The 25517-nt window shown below is 54.3% G+C and overlaps 2 protein-coding genes across 6 annotated transcripts; both read right to left on the reverse strand.

The window, feature by feature from the left end:
- Window positions 1–734: 734 nt before the first annotated feature.
- Window positions 735–13508, reverse strand: ISG20 (interferon stimulated exonuclease gene 20). Of its 3 annotated transcripts, none has more exons than XM_016151649.2 (4): window positions 13373–13508; window positions 11283–11536; window positions 2006–2206; window positions 735–940 (listed from the first exon to the last, which is right to left on the reverse strand). In XM_016151649.2, the coding sequence occupies exons 2-4, from the start codon at window positions 11511–11513 to the stop codon at window positions 854–856; spliced, it is 519 nt and encodes a 172-aa protein (XP_016007135.1). In that variant the 5' UTR covers window positions 11514–11536; window positions 13373–13508; the 3' UTR covers window positions 735–853. The 3 variants fall into 3 exon arrangements, with proteins under 3 accessions (XP_016007135.1, XP_016007132.2, XP_016007134.1); XM_016151646.2 differs by lacking the exon at window positions 13373–13508 and adding an exon at window positions 11805–13167; XM_016151648.2 differs by lacking the exon at window positions 13373–13508 and adding an exon at window positions 11801–11934.
- Window positions 13509–15353: 1845 nt separating this feature from the next.
- On the reverse strand, window positions 15354–23807 carry AEN (apoptosis enhancing nuclease). Of its 3 annotated transcripts, XM_036231968.1 has the most exons (5): window positions 23719–23806; window positions 22727–22887; window positions 20957–21578; window positions 18764–18964; window positions 15354–18202 (listed from the first exon to the last, which is right to left on the reverse strand). In XM_036231968.1, exons 3-5 carry the CDS (start codon window positions 21512–21514, stop codon window positions 17966–17968), a joined length of 996 nt encoding a protein of 331 aa, XP_036087861.1. In that variant the 5' UTR covers window positions 21515–21578; window positions 22727–22887; window positions 23719–23806; the 3' UTR covers window positions 15354–17965. The 3 variants fall into 3 exon arrangements, with proteins under 3 accessions (XP_036087861.1, XP_016007128.1, XP_016007130.1); XM_016151642.2 differs by lacking the exon at window positions 22727–22887 and having other exon boundaries at window positions 23719–23807; XM_016151644.2 differs by lacking the exon at window positions 23719–23806 and having other exon boundaries at window positions 22727–23532.
- Between the last annotated feature and the right edge of the window lie 1710 nt (window positions 23808–25517).

Here is a 25517-nt window from a genome sequence, read left to right on the forward strand (position 1 = left end):
CACTGGGTATGCGGCAGAGTGCAGCTGTTCTCTTGGGGTCCCCTGGATCCTCAGGTGGTCCAGAGACTAACCACCAGCTGTCGACCTTTGGTGGGTGCCCGAGTCCTGACAGGCATGGTGATAGGGGCGTTGTATGCTGCACCTCCCAAGAACACTTCGAATTGTTAGAACTCTCCGCTTCACAGTGGCAGGAACTGAGGCACAGGGAGGTTAAGTAACTCGCCCTACGCCACACAGCTACTAAATGGCAGGCCGAGGACTCTGACCTGGTCCTCCCCCCCCCCCCCCGACACTAGAGTCCACTGCTTCCTCATTCTATAAATACGAAGAGGAATGACTTGCTTGCGGCCACCAGGGGTGGTCCCCACCACACTCCCTGTCCTTTTGCTTCGAATCTCACCATTGCCGTGGCACCGGTACCAAGATGAGATGAATGGACCTCTGAGCCCGGTGACAGTCCTGGGAAATAATGCCACCCCTCCAAGCAAAAAAGCAACCGGAAAAGGGAGGCAGAGGCAGGCCGTATGAATTGCGTCACACGCCACCTACATGCCTGCAGCGTCTTCTTGGACCACAGGATTCAAGGTATTAAGGAAACTGACACTTGTCCCCCACCCTCCCATCCCAACTCAAGTCTCCGTCGCATTCTCAGCATCGCGCAGATGGCGGTTCGTGCCCCGTCACCTGGCTCAGAGAGAAGAAAGGAAAATGACGGAGCAGAGAAAGTACAAAAGCATTTTACTACGGAAGATGCGTTTTCCAAAAGCGAGGGAGCTGCTCTCCTGAGGAGACGGAGGCCTCTGGCCCCCGGGGGCGGGGCTGAGTAGAGCTGACTCTGCCGGGCGGGGCGTCCTCAGCGGGATCGGATTCGCCGGGAGATTCGATAGAGCTCCATCGTTGCTCTGGCATCTTCCACCGAGCTGTGCCCAAACGTGCTGTTCTGTAGACACAGGTACAGAGTGGGGGCTTGGGGCGGGGCCGAACGCAGAGGCCCTACGCGAGCGACCCTGCCCGTCCCTGCTCACGCCCCAACTTCCAGGACTCCGAGGTGTGTCAGTGGGTGAGTCTCCCCAGACCTCTTGACACCCTGGACTCAGCAGGTAGCCGGAGAAAGCCTGACTTTATCCGTTAGCCCTGGGACCAGGACACGAAGGCCCATGGTGGCCAGGCACAACATCCAGTGTCCTGTCCGTGCCCTCAAGGTGCTTACAATCCAGGGACGGGTGTGGACACTGCGGACTTGCTGCCGGACACAGAAGGGCCGGAGCAGCTGTCACAGAGCCGTCCCGGGCACGGGGGAGTATGCCGAGCGTGGCACTTGCTCAGCAAGTTGAGAAGCTGTTATTTGGTGAATCAATGTGCCGGCCATTCTGCCCTTGGTCCTGTGTGCCTCAAGGCTAACCGAGGGGCCAAAACTCAGCCCCATCCCTGCTTCCTGTGGGATTCCTGCTGCCCAGCCAAGCAGGCTGGGGTGCTGAGGCTCGCGCTGTGCCTCCCACACCCGCCCTCCTGCCTCCGCCCCACCCACCTTCATTCTTCAGACTCCATGTGGATGCGGTCGGTGGGCCTGCCACTCATTCTTTGTCCCCGCACCCAGGACACCTGCCCTTCCCTCCCTCTGACACTCCCCACAGCGTGTGCTGCTGATTTCATTAGGGGCCGCCCTCCATTGAACCAAGAGTTCCTCAAGGACAGGGCCTTGGTCAGCTGGCGCCCCCAGCATCTGGGTCAGCCTGATGTGTCAAACGTATCTGTTCACCTGGAAGCTCCAGCAAAGATACCGCCCCTCTCACAAGCACAGAGCTGCTCAGGGCTAGGGGAAGATAGTGCCCCTGGGGTCGCAGAGTTGCTCTGGAGCCATGGGGGGCGTGGGGGGAGGCGGTTAGCGTTTTGGCGGGAAGGGCCAGGCCCCGGAGCAGAGCCTCCTAGCAATGCCCGAGGCGGGCTGCCCAGAGGCCGGTATTGGCCGCCCCACCCCGGCCCGGGACGGGAAGGCCGTCCTGACCTGGATGCGGCGCCCAAGGAGGCGCTCGCTGAGCACCCGGAGGGAGACGCGCCTGCAGTTCTGCAGGTTGGCCTCGCGCCACAGCAGCCTGTCGGTGGCCGTGTCGTAGATGGCGTAGCCACTCATGTCCTCCTTCAGCGCCTTGAAGTCGTGCTTCAGGTCATGGCCCACCACCAGCTTGCCTTTCAGGAGCTGCAGGATCTGACCAGGGAGACACACACCCCACGCGTCACCCAGGTCCTCCGCGCGGGTCTGGGGCAGCTCGGTGCCCCTGCGCGGGGGAGGGGGCGGCCCCTCCTCCACTCGCTGTCGGGCCTTGGGCAAAGCACCACCCCTCTGAGCTTCAGACATATCATCAGCAGCGCGAGAAGATGGGGCCACGTCCCTCCTCACACTTCATGTTCTAGGCCCCTCCCAAGTCCTTCTGTGGTTTCGATGTGTGAGAAAATGAGAACATATATTGGTCTCTGCCCCCCGGTTCCTGACGCAGAGCTTCCGAAGCCCTTGGGATTCCCTGGGTGATAGGAGTGTCACGTCTTCTAATGGGGTGACTCTGGAGGGGCCCCCGGATGGGTGCTGGTCTCCGGAATAACCAAGCCATGATTAGAAGCCTGGGGACTTTCGGTCCCCTCTCATTCTCTTGGGAAAGGAAATGGATTAAAAATGGAGGTAATGATTAATCATGCCTTCGTGATGAAGGCTCCATAAAATCCCCAAAGCACAAGGCTCGGAGGGCTTTGGGGTTGGTGGGCACTGGAGGTGACGGGGTCTGGCACCCGGACAGGGCATGGAGGCTCCACGCCGCTTCCCACGTACGTACGTACGTACCTCACCCTATGCATCTCGTCCATCTGTGCCCTTCCTTTCTCATAACCTTTGACGAACTGGCAAACGTGTTTCCCCGACTTCTGCGAGCTGCTCTAGCAAGTTAGCCGAGCCCCAGGGCGAGCGCCGGGGCCTCTGATCTAGCAGGCTGACCGACCATCTAGGCTTGCGGCTGGTGTCTGAAGTGGGTCTGTGGAGGGGCCAGTCTTGGAGGAGCGAGCCCTCGGCCTGCGGTGTCTGATGTGACCTCCAGGTGGACAGCGTCAGCACTGAATCGAAGGGCAGGACACCCATCTGGTGTCCGTTCTCGCGGGAAAAGCCTCCGCCCATTTGGTGACCAGAAGGGGTCAAAAGTGAAGTGCGTATGTAAAAGGAAAGGGGGCGCACACGAAAGAAAGACATAGTAGGGAAGAACAGGGTGAAGGAAAAAAAAAAATGAGCTTTTCCTTTGCACAATGGCCGGCACCTACTGAGTGCGTCCCGTGTGCCCGTCACTCATAAATACATCATGTACATCGTGGCATGTAATCCTCTTAACAGCCCTACTGTGGCAGGCAGAATAGTGACCTCCCAAAGAGGCCCGCGCCCTAATCCCCACAATTCGTGAGCGCGTCACATCGAAGGTGCAGCTAGCTAGACGTCAGGTTGGTAATCATTTGCCCTTAAAACAGGGAGACTTGCCCGGTTATCCGCGCGGGCCCGGCATCGTCACAGGAAGTATCGACCTTGTTTGAACCACTAGGTTCCGGGGTGATTTGCGGAGCACTGTTAGGTGAGTAGGACGGCCACACCGTGCGTGGCAGGGCCAGCCTTCGAAGCCAGCAGGTGGGCTCCAGCGCCTGTCTGTCACCGCTGCTACGCTTTGCGGAGAGAGCAGGCCTGCTCGCCGCCTCCCACAGCCTAGCGGCCAGGCCACAGGGAGCAGCCCTGACTGTGACCCCAGCCTGGCGCCCTACACCTGTGCCCACGTCTCGCCTCCTCTGCCCATGGCGGCCTGACGGCGAATCTTGCCTCTGGCCACACCGGCCAGTTCCCTCTTTCTTTACAGTGTTCTCTGACAGCCTGCCTCTCTTCCTCCGTGCATAGCCCAGGACTGGAGTCTGTGGTCCAGCAAGGAAACTTCTGGACGGCTAGCACCCTCCTACGTCCTATTTCTGCCTCTAGTGGCCTCCTGGGACTTACATGAGAGGCCTTTGATATGCTCTTTGATAGGATCATTATGACCACTTTACAGAAGCTAAGGCTCAGAGAGGGGAGAGGAGTTGTCCACTGTCACAGCTCTGGAGGCAGAGTCTGTCCATCTGTCACGAACAGGCAATGTCACCAACTTGCCGCACTGTTCTTATGGCTTTCTTGGGGCCTCGAGCCCGTGCTCAGCAAGGGACTGGAGAAAGCTTGCTGGAGGAATGAAGCGACCCACCCCTGATGGACACCAGGGCTTTTCACACTGGGGTCTCAGGGTCACCTGGGGAATCACACCAAAGTTTGGATGCGGATTCTGGATTTCTAACAGGTGGTGCTGATGCTGCTGGGCCAGGGTACCCCTGAGGGGTGAGGGCACATGACCTCAGAGCAGAGCCTCAAGGGGAACCCTGGGCTTGCAGAGGGAAGGGATGGCTTGCAGGGCATAGGGGATGGAGAATGTGCCGGGCTGTGGCTAGTGCCGACATCCTTTATCTTTCCAAAAAACGTGGCCTGTTTTCCCCCCTGACTAGGAGCTCAAGGCCAACTCACACACAACCCCCAGGGAACAGTCTCCTATTCCAGATGGAAGAGGGCCAAGTCATTGTGGGGTGGATTCCTGGGAAATGTATCACTTCCTGAGTCTAGGGGTCGGGAAGGGGGGGCGGGGCTACGTTGAGCAGCACGGGACTCATTGTGAGACATAGAATAAGAGGGAGTGGACATGAGAAGGAAAGAAGAGAAAGTAGGGAAAAGAGGAGAACAGTCTGTTTAGCAGACAGACACCAGCAACCCTTCAGGACGAAGATGGTGAGCATGGGCAAGGGAAAGACTCCTGGTGTCTCGGGGAAGTTAAAGGCTGACACTGGGCTTCAGATCCCCGTGTGTACAGTGAGGGCCTGGAGAGGTGAGGCTCAGTGTCTGGTTAGCAGCCTGCGCTCCTCCGGCTTTCTGAGGCTGCAAGGGGAGAATAGGGAGGATGTCAGCCAGTGGGACCTCAGGGCCATGCGACCTGCTCTCCCTGGGACACCGCAGGATCATTATGATCTGCCCTGGGTCATGAGGCAGGTGTGTCGAATGGAGGCGGGAGAGACTCTCAGAATCCTGGAGAGAAGTGGAGAGGAAGTGGGGAAGGGACGTTTACCTATCTGCCTTCATCATCCTGGCCCTGGGCCAGGTACTTTCCTTACCTTATCATGAGGCCTCTCAACAAGGGTATTCTTAGTTCCATGTTGCAGAGGAGGGGGCTGAGGATCAGAGAGGTTAAGAGGCTTGCCCAGGTCACACAGCTGTGAGCCGAGAGCTGAGACAGGGTGTCTGGATCCACTCGACATTATTATTATAATAATTGTTGTTACCACCTACTGAGAACCTCAGGACGGTATTAGCGTTATCAATTGAAGATCGGAGAGCACTTCTGGGCTCACGTCAGAATTCAATGAGAGTTTCCTGAACCAGGACGACGGCCCCTAGAAGGCAGGGGTCATCATGCCATCTTACCAGCGGGGAGAGGGGGATGCACAGTGGTGTGCACCCATGTCACGCGGCAGTGCGGTGACAGGCCCAGGTGCAGGTGTCTGCCTACCTACTGTGCTTCAGTCTAGTTGCCCTGGGAAATACCCCAGATGTGCCTGATCAAAAAAAATTGCTTGGGGCCCTTGTTAAAAAGACATACTGAATTATGATCCCCAGGGGAGGGGCATTCGCCAGCATCCCAGGGTATTATTCTCTGCATCTGATGAGTTTCTAAATCTCTGCCCTGAAGCCTGTCTAGCAACCCAGAGCCTGCTGCTTCCGTGATGCATTCAGCCATCCATCCTGCCATTAGTTCGTGTACCTACTACCTATTCATTCATTCCTGGCTACCTGGAGAGGTGGCTGTATGGGAGTCTAAAGAATGTCGTCCTTGCAGAGATCTAGGTCCCTTATTATCATCTTCAGGGGTGGTCCTGGTTCCCCTTTTTCCTTCCGTCTCCTGTTCCCAGCTTGTGCCTGCTTCCCATAGGGCAGCTTACCCAGGGGAACCTGGATGATGAAGTTGTCCTATTCCATCTGGCCGAGCCCCAGTGACACCTACCCAGTGGCAGAGCCCCAACAAGGCACTGCACCCGAGGTGAGGGCTGCCGTGCTGGTTACAGGTCAAATAGCTCCCTGCTCACAAGGCACCGCGGCCTCCCTTCCGGCTGTGTGTCCCTCCTAAACCACGATGCTTCACAGGATTCAGTTTCCTCGTTTGCAAACTAAAAATGCAATTACCCCTCCCCATCCCCATCGTGAGGTAGGTGCTACTCACCGTACCTGATTAACATCAAAAAAAGCATTAACTTATAGAAGTGAGTTACAAGTTATTAAAAGTTACTGTTCGAAAAAAGAGAGAAAAAAAAGAGCATTAACCTGAGAGGCGAGGGCCCTGAAACTGAGTACTAGGCTGTATCCCAGATGGCTGTGTGTCCTTAGGTAAGTCACTGCCCCTCTCTGGACCTCAGTCTCCTCCTGGGTTCCTTCTTATGCTGACAGTCCGATTTGTGAGGCTCTCTATAGACCAGAATTTCTCAGTCTCGGCACTGTTGATACTTCGGTGATGTGTGTGTGGTAGGGGAGGGGCCGTCCTGTGCGTTGTTGGGAGTTTAGCACTATTCATGGCCTCTACTCCTTGGATGTCACTAGCAGGTCCCTCTCCCCACTTAAGACAACTAGAAATGTTCCCAGATATTGCTAAATGTCCCCTGGGTGGGGGGCAAAATTGCCCCACATGGAGAACACTGCTCTAGATGGTGCTCAGACTTAGAGCTGTCGGGAGGTGACGGGCAGTCACTGTACATTATGAAAGTAATGGAACCACGTTCCAGAAAGCGAACGAGAGAAGGGGTGGCAGGGGCCTGCTCACAACCTCTGCCCCATGGCAGCAGCGTTCCAGGGTGGACTCTGGGGCTCAGTGGGTCCCCAGAGCCCTCCTGGCTGCCACGGGCTGGTCTGTGGCTCACCCCTAGTTGGGATCACTCACCACTATGGGAGGAAGAGACAGGTTGGTGGGTGGCCTTTGGCTCGAGCCCTAGACTCACCTGAGAAAAGTTACCTGGCCTTGCAGGGATTGCAAAATAGCTGACAAGCTTCTGCCCTTTGGGGTCCCCCAGAATATTGTGGGGCCCATGAGCCTGGTCTCTGTCTTTGAGATTAAAACACTGTGGGTGATGAGTGGGATCAAGCTGCCTCGTTCATGACAAGAAATGACGGCCGTGGCCTTGAACCACGTCTTACTTACATGCCATGCCAGATGCTGCCCCTTACATACACTGGGCACCTCGCCTTTGTAGGGTGCATTTACACACAGGGACTTTCAGATCCTAAAATTCACAGGATCTGAACATCACTGAGCAAACTCTGGAGCCAGAATTTGAGTCTCTGCTCCACCCCGTCCTTGGACGGTTTGCTCAGCCTCATGCCTCAGTTTGCTCATCTGTAAAGTGGAGTGATGATACTAGTTAAGCACCTGCCCGTCCCGTGCTGGGGACCGAGGCAGTGGCGCATTAAAAGTGCTTAGAACAGCACCTGGACATGGTGCTGGATGCTCCTGCCATCGCCCCTAGGTTACAGAGGATCCTACCGAAGGGCACAGAGAAGTTTAGCAATGAGCCAGAGGACACAGCAGTCAGGTGGCAGAGCTGGGGTCGGTCCCATGGCCAGCCCAAAGACGGTGCTTGCTCCCCAGCCCTGTGCTGTGTGTGTGTTACTGCATCTCAACAGCAAAGGCCTGCATGAGGACAGAGGTGGTTTTGTTCCATGCAGTTGTCAGGACTCCTATGTTAAAGCAGAAAGGGCGAGGGAAACCCCTCCTCACCATAGGGTGGGGTTGGGGAGGAACATAAATGACCCCTCTGGCCTGGGCCTGTCACATTGGTAGCATTTCTAGAGGCACAGATGGGGGACAGAGAGAGAGAGGGGTCTGGCTGAAGCGCAGGTGGGGTGATGGGTGAGCTGTGAGAGGAGGCAGGAAAGGTAGGTCAGTTGGGGCTTGGAGGGCCAAGGATGCTGGGCTAGGGGGCCTCAGGCCATGGAGAGCCATGGGAGGTTTAGAATAGGGGCTGGAGAGGCTGCTGTGATCTGAGTCCGGCTTGGGGGAGTTTCTCTGGAGCAGGGTAGGAGAGACTGGCAGCCAGCACACAGAAATGAGGGCCAGAGTCTCAGACCTCAGTTCTCGATGGGAGTCAGAAAGCGGGGACTCAGACATATGAGGATTTCTGTCCTCCTCTCTCCACGGGCACAGTACTGCCCACGAGTGGTGCACCAGGCACTGTGCTTAGGGCTGGAAGCCACGTCACTGCGTCCAACCTACAAGGGACCAGGGAGGAGGCATCAGTACTCCCCTTTCGCCGGGGTGGAAACAGGCTCAGAGAGGGTCTATAACTTGCCGAAGGTCACAGACCAGCAAGTGAAGGAGCAGGAAGCGGGAAGCCCAGAAGTGGTTCTGAAGACCTGCTTGGTCTTCGGATCCCTGCCTCACTCCCGGAATGCCAGGGGCCTGCTCTAGGCCGGTCACCACGCCTCACACGAGAAGCACTGAGCCTGGCAGAACCTCCAGCTGAGAAACAGAAGTGTTTCTGGACCTGGACAAGGACCGGGGTGTCCTGACTCCCTGGCCAGTGCTAAAGGCTTCCAGGGAATTGCCTACATGTCCAGGCCTGGGGGCACGAGAAGTGTTTCTCTGCTGCCTCCTGTCCCCCTGCTCTGGGCTCTTCTGCCCTTTTTGCCTCTGTGATGGGGAGGGAGGCTGGGTGGGAAGTGGAGGGGTGGGGTCATGCCGTCCACCTGACTGCTCAGTGGCGTCTCACTGTGGGGAGTTTCTCTCCGTGTCCCTGGGCCTCCCGTCCGCACCCGAACGGACCTTCTCACTCCTTTTTGCTGCCCTCCTCTCCTGGGCGACCCTTTTTGGTCTCCTCCCTCCTAACATTTCCTTCTGTCCAGTCCTGTCAGCCTCTGAGGTCTCAGGCCCTCGTAGCTGCTCCCAGGGGTCCTGACCCTTCTCCCCATCGTCATTTCTTCCTCACGCCCATCTCTCCTCCACAGCACACCCTTGTCTAGTTTTCTTGAAACTAGTAAACTTTGCTCTTGCCATGCTCTTGCTCAAGGATCTTTAGTGACTTCTCTATGTGGCCCACTGAGTTGCAGGCAGAGACTCCTCCCACCCCTCACGAATACCACCAGCCTCATGGAGTCTTTCCAGAACCGTCGCGATGAACTGCGCCTCCTTCCCTCGGCCCCCCAGTATCCTCTTAGTACCTCTAGAGCACCGTGGTCCAATAGGAATATAACATGTGTGAGCCACATGTGCAATTTTAAATCATCTAACAGCCACATTTTTTAAAAGGTAAAAAAAAAGAAATAGGATAAACTAGTTTTAATGTTTTACTGAACCTAATATATCCGAAACATTACCATTTCAGCATGTAATCAATATAAAAAATTGGAGGCATTTTATGATTTTTTAAAATACATGTCTTTGAAACCCAGTTGCGCGCTTTACATTTATAGCACATTGCAGTCCAGACCAGCCACTTCTCAGGTGCCCAGCAGCCTCCTGTGGCCGGTGACATCCTACTGGACACACAGCTCTAGAAATTTTGAGCCTGAGCTTTGAATCCTGACCAGCTCTTCCCCATTCTGTTGTGTGAACTTGTGTAAGTTCCTTAGCGTCAGGGGCTGAAATGTGTCTTCCTCCCAACCCGATCCATTTGTTGACATCCTAACCCCTAGTTCCTCAAAATGTGACGTGTTTGGAAATACGGTCTTTGCAGATGTCCTTGGTCAGAATGAGGTCATACCGAAGTAGGGGGAGCCTCCTAATCCAAATAACTAGTGTCCTTATACGAAACAGGAAACTCGGGTACAGAGACACACACACAGGTAGAATCCCATGTGACCATGAAGGCAGAGATGAGGCGATGCTTCTACTAGCGAGATGGCCCGCAAACCACCAGAAGCTAGGAGACTCTACCTCACAGTCCTCAGGTGGAACCAAGCCCGCTGACACCTTGATCTCAGACTTCTAGTCTTCAGGGCTGCGAGACAAACGCCTCTGCATAAGCCACCTAGTTTGCGGTACTTTGTTATGGTGGCTGTAGCAAACTAATACACTCAGTTCAGGCGAGCCTCGGTTTCCTCATCTGTAACATGAGGCTGGCAAGGCGAGCAATCATGGCAGCCTATGTTGTTTGAGTGTTTACAGAGGCACGGTCTGCCGGCACGTTCTCAGTCCTCACAATGATCATAGGAAGCTGTTACTGTTATCACCCACTTTATGGGTGGGGAAACCGGGTCCAGACAGGTGGAGTGGTTTGCCCGAGAACCCACCCGGCAGGCCGCGTGAGTGCTAGGGGAGCATCTAGCCAGCACTTCGTAAATAGTACTATTGTTGTGGCTTTATCTCTAGCCTGGCACGGGTACGCAGGTGGTGTGGGAGGTTGAGAAAAACCTCAGTTCTCTTTGTTCTTCTTGGACTTCCCCAAGCCCCACCAGCCTAGAAACCCAAGCATTCACTCGCCCTTCTAAACCTTCCCGGAAGTGATTAACCCAGAGGCCTCGTTTAGAGTGGTTGAGTTTGCTTTCTATTTGGTAATTCGAGAAACAGAAAGTTAAACCTAAAGAACATATGTATGACAACAAGCTGAAGGGCCAGGTGTAGGAGGGGCGGAACTCGGGACCTCACGCTGACCTCGAATGATGGACGGCCTGCTGTGGGTCCGTGAACAAGCTCTCCCCTCTGCCCAGGGGGCTCTGGCTGGTTCTCCAGGACCCAGAGGGACTCCTGGCCAGGGACCCAGCCAGTGAAGGCCTCCACCCAGGACCTGCCCCTCGTTTCCCCACAGGGCTCACCAGTGGCAGTCTGGTGTAGAGGAAAGAATGGGGAGTCCAGCCCTCAAATCAGTGTGGGGAACATCAGGGGGGACTCCGTTTCCCTATTACGGGACCAGCAAGGGGGACCAGATGCCCCAAAGGCTGCTCCCAGATGTGACTCTGAGTCTGTCTGATGTCAAGAAGTCTTTTCAGGGATGTGATAGAGACAATAGGTTTCTCTGTACCCTGGTCCTCCCCACGCAGGGTTAGCAAGGAATCTTACGCCCCTGGGGACAGAGGTCACAGATCTGCCTCCTGGGGAAGGCGTCAGGGAAGTGCGTGCGTGCGTGCGTGCGTGCGTGCGTGTGTGTGTGTGTGTGTGTAGGGGAGGGTGTCTGCAGTCTCTCTTGGCATGGTTAGCAAATGGCCCCTCACTCACCTCCAGCCTGGCCATGGCGAAGGGTGTGGCCTCCTCCATGTGCCAAGGTGTGATCCCACTGACCGCGGTTCTGTAATTGGTGATCTCGCCTTCGGGCCGGATGAACTTGTCGTAGAGCACAGCGCCGTGGTAGTCCACGAGGCTGCAACGGGCCAAGCCGCTCTCGATGCTAAAGGGCCCCAGCCCAACCATCTCGCAGTCCATGGCCACCACCTCCATGTTGCTTGCCATGCTCTCTGGCACCCTCAGATGCGCTGGAGAGCAGGTAGCAGGAAAGGCATCACTTAGGGGCCAACCAAGGCCCCAGTTGTCCTCAGCCACCACCCAGCCAATACCTTCTCCCCGCCCTTTAGCACAAATGCCACCTGGCAAAGGGAAGTTGGCCTCTTGCCACCCTGCCAGGCTTCACAGCCTGGCAGTCCCAGGGCCTCTGATCCTGCCTGGCAGCCTCAGGACCAGGAGGCCATCTCCCCTGGAGGCACACGCATCGAACCCACCATCCCGGCTCCTACCCTCACCTGCCTGCCGCCTGTGCCTTTGGCTCACGCCTGCCTCTCTGGTGCCACTTCTCGGCTACTGCAGTTGCTCTTAGCAATGACTCATCTAGGACTTGAAGCCAGGAATCCTGACTCTGTTTCGCTTTCAATTTCAGGTTCATTTTCGAGTGAAGTCAGGGGCAGAAGTCTGGCACGTGGGCTGGCTGCTTTATCTCCGGGTACTTGCAGATGTGGGGAAGTTTGGTAGCTTGAGGCTGGACTAACAAAGCTGGGAGGCACCATGTCTGGCTGCCCCGCCTCTGCCCTTGTCCTCCCCCCGAATCTAGCTCAGATGACGCTGCTGCTGACGTGGATGGAGTGGATTGCAACTTCTTTCTTTCCTTTCTCACCCTCCGCCCATAGAATAAACATCTTCGGGATTGGAGCTGGGAAATGTCCCGCAGCTTCCGGGCTGCTACCGGCCGCATACTCTGTGAGGTTTTGTGGCGCAGGGGGAGCTGGCCTTTTGGACATTGAGGTTGTTAACTGGGAAGGGCAGAAGGCTGAGGTGTGAGAGGGCCAGCCGCCACCCAGCCTGGGGAAGGCCAGAAAGCAGTGAGGGGGCCCTTACAGCCTCCATTGGTTCAGGGTGCCTCAGAAATGGCCACCTGTCTGTCCTCGATGGTCTCTGCCTCCAGCTGGGCTGCCATTGTTTCTGGACAAGGAGAAGCAGGCCTAGAGGGAGCCCGCAGGCTGGCCATTTTTCCTATTGGTTACTCTCTCCCAGACTGGAACTTTGACCTCTTAGAATGGTGCCTGGCACATAGGGAGCACTCAATACTTGCTGAATAAATGAGTGAGTTACAACAAGGGCATACACAGGATCTGCTTTCAATGAGAAAATTGTTCATCAGATACTATGGTGAGATTCAGCCATGAGCTGGGAGACCCCCAGCTTGCCTCCTATGCCAGATTCATACAGAATGAGCCCTGAGCCATCGGATCTGATTGCCCCCAGTGGTCACAAAAATTTGTGGCTTGGCAAGAAATTTTCCTGGGTCCATGGTGTTTTCACCAAGAGACATCCAAATTTAACAGACCTCAAAAACAAAACCAGCTAAACAATAAGGCATTGCTCCTGTTTGCTGTTCAGTTGGTTCAAATTTGAAGTATGGGATTATTTTTGGTTCCCATCCTTGAATGAGCAACTTCTGCTTGAATTCAGACTCTTTGAATGTTTCTCAAATGCATAGATGTTTGTCACCCTGATTTAGGGGGGCCGATGAAGCAAAATTCCCTTTATGTGAACACGCGTTGAAAAAGTAACCCCCTGACTCATCACTCGGAGTTTGTGTTCATACCAGCCCCGCGAGACTCCGCACACACCCTGGTGATCCACACGGGTCCGCGTCCCTCCCCGCTGCACATCACCCCCTCACCCCCTCACGCCCTCACCCCACTCGCCTCCTCAGTCTCAGACGGGACATGCCCCACCCCTCCAATCCTTGTCCCCGTGGGTCCTGAGCCTGCCCTGTGGTGGGCTCCTGATCAGCATCTTTAAGTCCTTACTGCTTTCCTCCTTGGCTCTGCGACCGTCCCCGGCCAGGTCCTCACCTGCCCGTCGGCTCAGTCTTCACGCCTCCAACTGCACGCCCTGCCCTCAGCTGTCCTTCACACCCTAACGGACTGCATCTCCCACAATCTAACCTCTGGCACTGTTTGTCACAGGTCTTTGTTCAAGAACATATGATTTCCTGTTATCAAAAAAAGAAAAAAAGAAAAAAAGCCTAACCTTACTTCCTGTGCAGTTTCCAAGAACCTCTTTTCGTCTGTCCCATAGGCCTTGCTGCTCTCCTCCTGGACCGCTGTCCAACCTAAGGGCTGTCTTTCGAGTTTACGCCTAAATTCACATGGTGACTCCTCTCAAACCATCACAGGTCCTCCCTGCCCTCTCCGGAATGATTGGGTCATTGCTCAGTTCACATTCACTGAGTTCTGGGCCTCGGGGCTAGCGGAGTAGAATCCGGTCTCTGCCTTCGGGTGGAAGAGACAGGTGGTCTCGCTGTGCAGGTCAGCCCCTCCCTTCTCACCTCCTTCCACCACACTGGCTTTGTCTCTGCTCCCCCAGGGCCTGGGCCCTTGCTGTCCCATCCCGCAGCTCTCCCTGCAGGTCACCTTTCCGCAGCAACCTGTGCTGGCCTCTGTTAGCACTGCACCTCCTGTCCCCTCCCCTGGTTTCTCCTGTGGGAACTGGCACCCTCTGAAAGACCGTGTAATTTATGTGTTCACTTACTATTTTCCCTCCCACTCGTTTGGTTTGCTGTGGGACACCCAGCACCAAGAACCCTGCCTGGGTCATGCTGAACTTTTTCAAACATAATATGTGCTTTGAGGTGGAACACAGGCACCGGTGAGTAGCAGAGCCTGGGGAGGAACCCGACCCCAGCCATCGGCCAGACCAAGCCCACAGATCTCGTTGGATCAGGTCACAGCTGCAAAGGGAGCCACTCAGGGCAAACCTCTCTGCCTTCGAAGACACGTGTCCTGCCACAGTTGGCCTACCTCTTGTGACTGTAGTAGGTATGAGGGCTGCTACCGTGTGGCCTTCAGCGCCGGGCACAGGGCACAGGCCAAGTGTAGGACTCATAGCAGCACGTTGGATACCACCTCTGTAAGCGCTCGCCCGTTGAAATCCAGCTCAGCTGTGTCCACCCTCAGCTGGGCACATACTCCTAAAATGTGTACATGAACTTTTAAATTATGTATGCCAGGTGGAACCACCTCAAATAGTCAAATATCAGTAACTTCACGTGGTCCCGCGTAATTACGTTGAACTGTGCTAATGGAAGACATTTTAAAAACAGACATAGAAAAAGAATGAGTTTAAAACATGTACCAAATAACCATGCAAAGATGGTCAACATTATCAATCTTTGGCAGACACGGTGCCTCTGGAAATTTTTATATTTTTCAGTCTAAACCTGTCCCCGAATCTGTGTAACCGTCCCTTACTTGCAGCAAATGACTTGGTATCACTTGTCTTGGGGCCTCTTGCCGAAGTCTTCCTATATGCTCAGTGCCTTCTGGCACAACACATTGCCATCAGTTGAAACACTCATGTCTCCTGCCCACAAATGGAATGTCTTTCCCATCTTAATTAGCACTATCACATACTGCGCCCTTAAGTCTTGCAGTTGGAGGTGTGACAGCAACACTAGCATTTCTTTTTCCTTCTTCACAATGTCACAGATGGAGGATTTGTACTTATCATAGACCTTAACAGCCTCAGCATAGTTTTTTCCCTTTCCCCATTAGGTCGAGAACTTTTACCTTTTCACTTAGAGGAGGCACTTTACGGCTTCTCTTCGGCATAGTCAAATTGCCAGCATCACTACTCTTGTGCTTTGGGGTCATCATTAATAAGGGTTATTTGCTCATAAGCATGGTGGTTCTGTGGCCGTTGACCTGGTAACTGAGAGGACTGCTACATGACCGATGGGGCAGGGGGCACCTCCAGGGTGACGCTGGACAGAGATGATTCACGAGCTGGGTGGGATGGAGCAGGACAGCGATTTCACCACGCTACTCAAAATGGTACTCAACTTAAAACGTTGTTTATTTCTGGAATTTTCTGTTTAATTTTGGATTGCGGTTAACTGTGGATAAATGAAACCATGAGTAAGCGGACTTACCCAAAAGATATTTGCACACCAATGTTCATAGCAGCATTATTCACAATAACCAAGAGTGGGAAAAACCCAGCTCTCCATCCAGGGATGAATGGATAAACCAAACGTGGCAGATAGACCCAGATGAATTATTCAGGCTTAAAAAGTAAATTCTGAAACGTACAATATGGATGAACTTTGATGACATCATGCTAAGTAATATAGGCCAGTCACAGAAAGACAAATATTGTGGGATTCCATTCATCTGAGGCACCTAGTCAAATTCACAGAAACAGAAAGTAGGATGGTGTTAGTCAGGGGCTGAGGGGAGGGAATGGGAGGTTAGTGTTAAATGGGAATAGAGCTTCAGTTCTGCAAGATGAAAAGTTCTGGAGATCAGCGTGAACATACTGAACACCACCAAACTCTGCACTTAAAAATGGTAAAGATTAATTTTATGGTGTGTATTTTGCAACAATTAAAACTAAAAAAATTTGAAGAGAGTCCATAGTTTCAGGGAAAAACAAGTTAAATAAACTCGTGCTCTCTATAATAGGGCAGTTAAAAAAATCTTAAACTGTACAAATTCTGCAGCTCTTTTTCTTGCCACCTCCCAAAGTGTCCTCTTGAAAGCTGCACGCCTCAAAGCACCCAGCAAGCCTGTGTCCCAGCGTCCCCAGTCCCTCCACCAAGCCACCCTCCCACCCTGGCTTAGGATTTACAAAAAAGGCCACTTCAACTTTTCCAATTAAGTTTTACTCTAGAACAGCCTTACAATAATGCTGATTTAAAACCCAGTACGTTTCTGGAACACTGGTAACAGCTCCATCTTCCTTCAACCCACAGACAAAAGTATTGAAGCTACTGCTCAGCTGCGAGTTTGGCATCAGCTGCGAACTCTCACAGAACCCAGAACAAAGTCCTGGGGCCAGGCCAGCAGTGGTCAGTGACTCAGCCAGCTCCTTGCTCAGTGGACGGGGAAAGCTGTTGACAGGACGATCTACGGCCCCCGGATGAAAATAGTGTGTTTCAGCAGTGTCTCTCCCTCCCTGGCCCTGCTGCTTGTCTGACAGACGTGAAAAAAACAGCCACCTCCTGCACACATCAGAGGGACGCAGAGTACACACGGGTCACGCGGCCGTGGAGAGTGTGAGAACGGTACGAGCCCTGAACCTGCACGCTGTGTCCTCGCCCCAGCCCAGTGTCCCACCTGCTGCAACAGCCACGAAAGGACAGTTCTGTCTGGGCCAGAGCCCCTCGACCAGGTGTAACCCTGAAGAGGCTGCAACTAATCCTTCAAGGAGACAGCAGCTCACGCGGAACAGGGCACCGTGCGCCAGGCGTGCTGAGTGCTAGCATTTCATCCTCTTGACAACCCTATGAGGTAGGTCGTATTATTTTCCCCATTTTACAGATGAGGGAACAGGCTCAAGAGTGAAGTCACATACTGGCTTAAGGTCTCAGAGCTATTATGTGACAAGCAACGATGGGGCTCAAAGGTCTGAATGACCTAAGCTCTCGGTTATGCCAACACCCTAAAACTGCACCTTAGGAAACAGGGAAAAAGAGGTGAAGGATGCAATCCCGAGACCATTTTTAAAAATTTGGAGGAAATCCCACCACCAGTGATTATCAAAGTGTCTGAGGGGGACCGGCCCGAGGGCCGGGGCACTGCTCAGCTGCGCTACCCCAGCCCCTGCCGACTCCACTCCCCTACAGACGGGTGGCCTTGCTCTTAATAAAGGTCCCTTGGGTGCAATTCTGCACAGGAGTTCCAGAATGCAAATTGCTGTCTTGTTTCTCAGGCTTTTGCTTAAGAGAACCTAGTGCTGAGCAGGCAGGAGAAATGCTTGATTTGGGTCAAAATCCATACACTAGTCTCCACCCAAATCTCACGCGCTTTCCCTCCTGGAACAGTGCTTGGTGCTCCCAGCGCCAAGCAGGGGGCAGCTCCCCAGGGGCCTGTGGGCTCTGCCGTGCCACCGGAGCCTGGCACAGTTCCCCCGAGGGCTGCTGCCAGAGTTCCATTTGGAGAGAAAGGGAGACGGGTCTCCTGAGTGGCCTTAGCACTAAAGTTTCAGGGCATGTTTACTCTGAACCTGATATGACTCTGGAGGAAGAGGTAGGTGTGGAACAGGAAGAGGCCTTTGCCCCAAGTCACAGAGTCTGGAAGAAAAGCCCCACCCCACCCTCTCAGGGATGCATTATCCCTTTAGATAGCGCAGCTTGGGAGTAGGGAAGGTGACAGCCTGGGACAGTCTTGGCACACACCCTCCTCCTGCAGGGGCCCTAGTACGTAGTCTACCTGACATTTGCATGGCGTCTATAAAGAGCCATTAGCAAAACCACAGGGTAGGGGGACCAACAGTCCAGGACACGAGGGCTGTGCCATAGGCACACATGGGAGTCAAGAGGGATGACTCAACTCCTTGGACCCTGGAGGAAGCTGGCCGCGCCCTGCCCTGCCCAGACGAGGTACTTTCCCCGCCCCGCCCCCCACACCCAGAGGCCACCAACAAGCTGCTCCTCCCTCACTCCCTCACGCCCTCCTGTCCTGTGTCTCCCCTGGGCCTCCACTGGTGCCCTGGGCCAGGTCCTCAGGCCAGTACTGGTCCTCCATATACTGCTCCATGTCCGTGCTGCTGTCAGGCTCTTTGTCCTCAGGGTGGGCCCAGAGGCTGCTGGCCTCCTGCTGTTCCCACTGCACCTCCACCAGCCGGTACAGCTCCATGGCTGTCATGGCGTCTTCCACTGATGAGTGCCCGTGCTGGCCCACCTGCGGACGAGAGCCCACGTCAGTGCCCACAGTCCTGGAGAGAGGCCTGTCACCCCGGCTGTGTGCACGCCCAACACCATGCACTCCCAGGACAGGGGCGCCGGGCACGGTACAGTGAGCAGGGCATGGGTTTTGGTCAGACAGAAAGGTGCTGGAACCCCGGCTGCAGCACACGCCATGTAGCTTCTCTAAGCTGTTTCCTCAACTATAAAACAAAGGCCTGAAGAACAGCCGGAACGATGACCAGGAAGCACAGTGTGGGAGGAGTTAGCAGCTGCCGCTGACTGAAGGCTCCATCTCACTGTAGGAGAGGGCCTTCTAGATGCAAATGCAGGAAGAGCCTGGAACTGGGTGGGGGACTGGCCCGGATGGATGCACACACGGGGGAAGGATGCTGGAGACAAGCGCCCAGGGCTGCACGTACGTGCGGAGTCCTGTGCTTTGCTAAGGTCCCCAGGACCCGCCCTGGGTTAGGAGGGATGACAAGGAGCTGGAGGCACAGCGCCAGAGCCCTGTCCGTGGCACGACTGGCACGGGGGCCAGACCTTCCTGCTGCCGCACCTGGATCTTCTTGTGCAGCAGCTGCAGGGCCAGGTCCTTGAGAGAGACACGGGTCCGGGTGTGGAGGCCGGGCTGGCTGAGGAGGTTGGGCACGTAAGTGGTGTCCCGGGTCTGGCTCCGCGGGTGGACGTACTTGAGGGCCTGGAAGTCGTTGTGAAGGGCGTGCCCCACCACCACCTTGCCCTTCAGGAGCTTGAGGATCTGTGAGCCAAGAAAGAGGTCAGGAGGCGCCCCTGTCTCCCCCATTGACATCTCCTACAAGGGATTCATTGCACTTTCTAAGTACACATTTAGCTCTGGCACGGTCCACCCACCCCCACCATCAGCTCACTGGAAACACGCAGGGACTGTGTTTGACTTGACTGGTGATGCTCAATGGAAACAGAAGTCCAGAGCCATCCATGCCTGGCCCTGGAGACACACCGTACTCGGCACCATACACAGTCCTCATCTTCAGGATTCCGTCTCTGCCTCTCCGCCATATAGGCTCTACTTCTCACCCTCTAAACCTGCTGCCTTGCCCAGCTGTGACCATCTACATGACGTGTACCTCTCTCCTCTGTCTTCTGCTCTCCTTAGCTCCCAGGGAGGCCATGTCTATGGCCAGAGGCCTGCAAACCCTCCAGCCCCCTTTGCTGGGCCTGGCTCTCTTTACCACCAGCCACTGGCATCCCATGGCCTGCCTCTGCCGGCAACGTGTGGTCTGTTGCTAAACTCAGCTCTCACAGCAGGTGGATGAGGTGCATTTAGACTTTAGTGGTAGGGCAATGACAGTATTCTAGACTCTCCCCACAGACCACCAGCCATTCGGTGGGAAGGGAACAAGCACACTCGCACTGGCCCAGAGTCTGGGCAGACAGAAAGTGCTTCTGCTCTTGGGGACACCACCACCCAGGCTGAGGTCAGTCCCAGGAAGCTGAGAACTCGCCACAGGCCTCCTTTCCTGTTGCTTCTATTCCTGATCAGCCTGCTTGATAAATAACCTTCAGATCCTTTGAAAAATATGCTTAGTTAGGCCCTATCTTATATGGAAAACGACACACAATGCTGTGTACCAGTATTTCCCAAATTTCCCTAGCCCTAAGAATGACCCAGAAACATCAAGTAGTTCTGCTATAATGCTTGTTTTGAAAATGCAAAATGCTCCATGACTGATAGATTAGAACGTCACTTGAGAATAGCACATGATCCCGCCCTTGATTAAGTGAAAGTAGAAAACTGCGCCCAGCTGAACTGAACCACATGGGGGCGCACAGAAGGCACACCCCTCAAACACAGCGAGCTCAGCTCAGAGCTGGCATCCCCGCTTTCTGTCTGATTTCAGGTAACTCCTTTGACCACTCCACCGTAACGCAAGCTGCAACCCTTCTGACATTCACCTCCGCGAAGAAATTGTAGGTGCTTTTCAAGGTAAAGTGCTATCCGTACTGGTATATTTATACATTTCTTAACCATTTAATGTGTGAAGAACTGTGCTACTGTTGTTATTAGGTTTTCATCTTTTTGTTTTTTGGGGTGTCGCTGATGACATTTTTTGAGTGTTGTGTCTCTAACTCCATTTCTCCCGTAAACTCTGAAGTTTCTATTGTATGAGTTTGCAGTGTGAGGATTTCTAGGTAAGTGCTCAACAGTGCCATCTCCAGGCCTAGAGACCTATGGGATCAGAACTTCACAGAAGGAACTGGGGACAAAGACCGAGATTATTAACAAGACTTTAGGTATATATATATATTTTAGATGTTTCTTATGTTCAAGCACGTTTGGGAATTTTTGATATGTTAGTGTGGTCCCAACCACTAATTAATTTTCTTCAAAGCACTGAAAAACTAACATAAGGGAATATACCAAAACATTCACACCCGAAGGTGATAGCACTTTGGGCCTTACAAATTTTATACAGATATCTAATATTTTTGTAACAGAAAATAAATGTAAAATGTAAGCTGTTTCACACCTTGCAGTTGGCATAGCCTTTCCACAAACATGATCACGTATGAAACCCCGGCGATTCTCATATGCAGGTAGGTCGGGATTTTTACTCACCTTTCCATGGAGAAGGAACCCACTGTTTGGAGAAGTTAAGAAACGTTCCCGAGGTCTCTTTGCTTCCAGTGGCAAAGTGGTGACTCAAACCCAGGGCTGCTTTTTGCAGCCCGTCACTCCAACCCAGACGGGTCCCCACCCCGCTCTCACCTCTTTCTGAGCCACCTGGAAGGGGATGGCCTTGCGCATGTGCTGCCGCGTGATGCCGCTCCAGCGAGTGCGGTAGTCCACGATGGGCATCTCGGGCCTGACGTACTTGTCGTAGAGGACATCGCCGTGGTAACTCACCACGGAGCAGCGGGCCAGCTCACTCACCCGCCCTCGGGGTCCTGTGCCCACCATCTCACAGTCGATAGCCACGCACTTGCTGGGCAGGGGCCCGGTGCATTCCCTGGGAGTGGGCTTTCTGCCGCATGGGGCACCTCCAGGTCCAGCCCTTGGACGCTGCCTCCCATTGCTGGCAGCCTGAGGGCCTGACGGTGCTTCCGAGGGCATGGGCGCCTCCGAGGACATGGGCGGTGGGGAGGACTCTGGGTCTGGGGGTGTGCTCAGCAGCCCCTGCCCCTGCAGTAAGGCCTTCCGGGCCATGAACCGCTGGTGCTGTCGGCTCTTTCTCTTGTGCTTTCTCCGAAGCACATCCTTGGCATTTGAGCTGGCCAGCAGAGGGCACAGGCACTGCGCAGGCTCGTGGGCTTCCCGGGGTACCATGCCAATCTTCTCATCACTCCGGGTAGGGAAGGCCTGGGAGGTAATCTTCCAACGGGGCAGCAACCTGGAGAGAGAACGCACGGGGCAGAGGGGCTGGGTGAGGAGTAGGCCAGGCCAGCCTCCCTCCTGCGGCACACCCTGCTGGGCTGCTCTAGAGCCTGTATTTTGTTTCAGGCTCCTGGACTGAGACAAATACTACTTTAATCATAATTGTACTCATAAAATCCTACCATGTGCTAACCACTGCTCTAAGTGCTTTTCATGGAATCACTAACCTTCCCAACAACCCGAACAGTTATCCTCATATTACTGATAAACAACAACAACAACAACACCGGGGCATAGACGTTAAATAACTTGCCCAATTAATGAGACAACAGCCGATATGAACCCAGAGTCCCTGCTATCTGCCAGACTGTGGGGAATGCAGAACTTGAGGTGACCATGACCTCAGGGAACTCCTGGTTGGTGGAGAGACGGGGGTAGTCAGAAACTTGCAAGGATGTGCTCAGGACGGGAGCAAGGGACTAGGGACAGGCACCTGACTCACTTGGCCAGGTATGGGAACAGGCAATCACTGGGTTAGGGAAGGCCTGGCAACGGAGGGGACACTTTGGAGGGTTTCAGGAAGGTCTCCCAGGAGCCCAGAGAGGGAAGGGTATCCGCACAGAGATATCCATGCAGACCCAAGCCCGAGAGGCAAAGCACATCATTGTAGAGGGCAAGGAGCGTTGTGCACCAATTAATTGAAAAGCAAGGAGGGAGGGGTGAGAAGGGTGGACAGCGAGATAAAACTGTTCCTGAAGGGAGGTAAAATTGGGGCCTTAATCCAGAGATTAACTGGGAACCATGAATCTACCTAGTTTTAGGGAGAGGGTGACTGGATCGCCACCACATGATAGGGATAGGTCTGGAGAACATAAGAATCTGAGCAACAGCAGAGATGAAGAGAAATGGGAGGAAGAGGGGAGGTGACGTGTCATTTGGTGATGCGTGGGCCAGCGTGAGGCACAGTGACCCATCCTGATGCATTCTCCCCTTGCTTGCTCATCTCTTCTCCCGGAAACCACCTCCCTTTTAAATGGATTTTTAATTATAACCTACTTTCTCATATTGACGAGTCACATATTAGAGCTGACAAATCCTGAACCTCATTCAGTTTACTTCAGCCCAGCACTGGGAACAACAAGGCCTAAGAAGCCGGAGACTGACCTCTGTTGGGGAGGAGGACCCTTTCCCTTCACTGAGAGGGCTGAGGGCCCTGCAGGTCAGGAGCTGAGGCAGGGACTAGGGTCGGTGGTCTTCCTGTCCCTGCTGGCAAGGTTTCAAAGAAGCCAGAAATAGGTTCCCTGAGAAAAGGACTCAGTGGCCTCCTGTTTCAAGAGAGGAGGGCAGCCTTCTTCAAAACCAGCAATTATCGAGGGCACACATCCCCTACCTCGGGCCCCCAGATGAGCTCTGTAACCTGACGGTTATGGTAAGGACAAACACAAGTCTCTCTCCAGCCGGGAACCTGAGCTTTGGGGATCAGCTGCCACCAGGCCTTCCCGCAGGGGCCCTGGCCTAAGGGAACGTCCGCCCCAGCATAGTCCTCAGAGCAACGGCCCCGCTAAGTCAGGACCGCCGGTGGCATCGGGCCTACCAACCTGCCGGCTGATCAGGGAGGCGGCAGCGGGCAGTCAGTTCCAGACCCTGCTCTGGCACTAAAGAGCTGGACAAACGGGGCCAGGTCGCCGACCCCTCCACCATAAAACAAGGGCTATGTTAGGGGCTTGCCCAAAGCAGCTCATTACTGGAAGCAATGAAGACCTCGGTTTTACCCGCGCACCTCAACTGCCATTTTGGGGAACGCGGCCTGAGAACCCGCATTTTGAAGAGTGTGCGGCCCCACCCCCAAGCCGGGAAACCAACAATCGCCCGAATCTGAGGAGACCTGGCTGGGCAAGACCCCGCCCGCGGAGGGATTCGGGCGAGGGTCACTCGGTGGCCGTTGCGGGGCCGGAAGTGGCCGCCAGGCCCGGCCCGGGACGCCCGAGCAGGGCGGGGACTTGGCACAGGCGGCGGCCCGGCGCGGCCTGCGCCCTCGCCGACTCGGAGGACCGGTTGGCCGGGTCCCGGCGTCGCCCGCCGCGGGCCGGGGACACACACGCGCGCGCGGGGCCCCGCTCGACCCCCGCTGTTCCCACCAGGGTCCCCGCGATCACCTGAAGCCGGGGCGCGTACGCCGCTGTCCGCACGTGGCTTCCCGGCAGCCGGCAGCCGGCAGCTCCCACAAGCCCGGGCAAGCCCCGCTCCAGCTGCCCGCCTATTGGTTCGCTGAACGGCAGCGCCCGCCTGAGACCTCTTCTGATTGGTTCGCTGGGAGAGCCTGGCTCTCTGCGGGTAGGTAGGCGGCAGCAGGAGGGGCGGGGATTCCGAAAGGGGCGTGGCATGTGATCCCGCCCGGCCGAGCCCGCGGGAAATTTTAAAGAGACCGGAGCGGAGCGGAACTTCCATTCTTCCTGTTTGCGCTCCAGGGCACCCCGGGATGTGGGCTCCTGTGAAGTCCGTGCCTCCAAAGGCCGAATGACTTAGAGAGTACACACCCACATTTGCCGAATGTTAATAATAATCCGTATCTACTCGGGTGTCGGGATTCAGTAAAGTAATATGCATGATGGGCACTAAAGAAAGATTTTTTTAGTCAGGTTTGCTCCTTTGGCACTGTTTTTTCATTTATCTTTTTACAATGCTTTCCTCATAAGTATTAAGTTCTTATTATGGGCGGGGCACTGGGATCCAGAACAGCCAGCCGCCAACTAGTTAGTTGCTCACGGCATGGTGCCGTAACGGAATGGATTAACAGATAATTCAGTGCATCGCGAATAATAAGCACAATAATAAATAGTTCACATTTATCGTGAGCACTAACTGCGTGCCAGGCAACATACGCCATTTAACCTGCACAAGAACCCTCTGAGATATCTACTACTATTATTTCTAGTTTACAGGTAAAGAACTTGACACTTAAATTAAGGAGAAACAGCCAGGGTCCAAACGAAGACCCTCACCAGAACACTCTGATTCCTCCTAGCTCCACGTTGCAAGCAGAAATGGCCTCGCAAAGGTAGCTAGAAGGCTAGGGATACATGCGTTGAGGAACCTGCTCTTTTTGAAGGCTTTGGGGAGCTGGGAGGAGTTTAATAGCAATTTGGAGAAACTCATTCTGGCCGCAGTGTAGAGAGGAATGGATTAGGCCTGGAGAAAAGGGAGTTGGGGGTGACTGTGAACATCCAGGCAAGGTAAGATCCTGGTGGCCAGAGTGGTAGAGACGATGAAGAGCTAGCTAGGGACAGAGTTCAGAGCGTCACAGGAAGCAACATTGATAGGACAGAGACGAGGAGCAGCTGTCCCCAGACATGGAGACTTTGTGAGAGGTAACTCTGGGGGCAAGGGCAGTTTTAAGAGAGTCAGTATCCCAATCCTCAAGTCCCAAGGGACGGGACCGGAAAGCATACCTGGAGCCCTTGGGGTTCAGCTTCCCTCTCCCCTTTCATACCCAGCCAAAGGAAAGTCCCCCCCCCCCACACACCCATTCTGAAGCCTGCTCCGCTACATTTCCCTGGGAAATAAAAGTAGTGTCCGGGGAGGAAAAACCAGAGGCAGTTCTAAATATGGCTTTTTATTGAGGACCCTTCTATAAGAATGTTTCTCCAAGGCAGGTGGTTTCTGATTTGTTGCTTTCACTACGATCCAAGGAGGATTTGATCATATTGTCAGCTAATAGGCCATTAAAAATTTTTTTTGAGGCTAGACAATTATCAGAAATTAAAAGAACTGAGAGATACGGCCAGAAGAAACCTCCTTTCACTTCTATCTGCTTTTTCCGTGAGCAATGTTTTCTTGGTGCTTTATGTCCATAAGAACAAAATAGAAACCCCACTCTTTTCTCATTCTTGCAACAAGTAATATTCATCCCTGGATTTATAAGCTTCATGGGAAAATAACTAGCTAGATCTACCTT

The sequence above is a fragment of the Rousettus aegyptiacus genome, unplaced genomic scaffold, assembly GCF_014176215.1.
Source record: "Rousettus aegyptiacus isolate mRouAeg1 unplaced genomic scaffold, mRouAeg1.p scaffold_m13_p_14, whole genome shotgun sequence".
NCBI classification, from domain to species: domain Eukaryota; kingdom Metazoa; phylum Chordata; class Mammalia; order Chiroptera; family Pteropodidae; genus Rousettus; species Rousettus aegyptiacus.

What these genes read in the sequence shown, in the direction of transcription:
- ISG20 (XM_016151646.2), bottom strand. Translation starts at nt 11,940, where the DNA reads ATGAACCTGAAATTGAAAGCGAAACAGAGTCAGGATTCCTGGCTTCAA. An exon ending in GCCAAAGGCACAGGCGGCAG is followed by an intron (nt 11,537 to 11,804) that starts GCAGGTGAGGGT and finishes CCTGCTCTCCAG; the next exon opens with CGCATCTGAGGGTGCCAGAG. An exon ending in TCGCCATGGCCAGGCTGGAG is followed by an intron (nt 2,207 to 11,282) that starts GTGAGTGAGGGG and finishes CTCCCTGGTCAG; the next exon opens with ATCCTGCAGCTCCTGAAAGG.
- AEN (XM_016151642.2), bottom strand. Translation starts at nt 21,514, where the DNA reads ATGGTACCCCGGGAAGCCCACGAGCCTGCGCAGTGCCTGTGCCCTCTG. An exon ending in TCCAGGTGGCTCAGAAAGAG is followed by an intron (nt 18,965 to 20,956) that starts GTGAGAGCGGGG and finishes CTTGGCTCACAG; the next exon opens with ATCCTCAAGCTCCTGAAGGG. An exon ending in TGCTGCACAAGAAGATCCAG is followed by an intron (nt 18,203 to 18,763) that starts GTGCGGCAGCAG and finishes TCTCGTCCGCAG; the next exon opens with GTGGGCCAGCACGGGCACTC.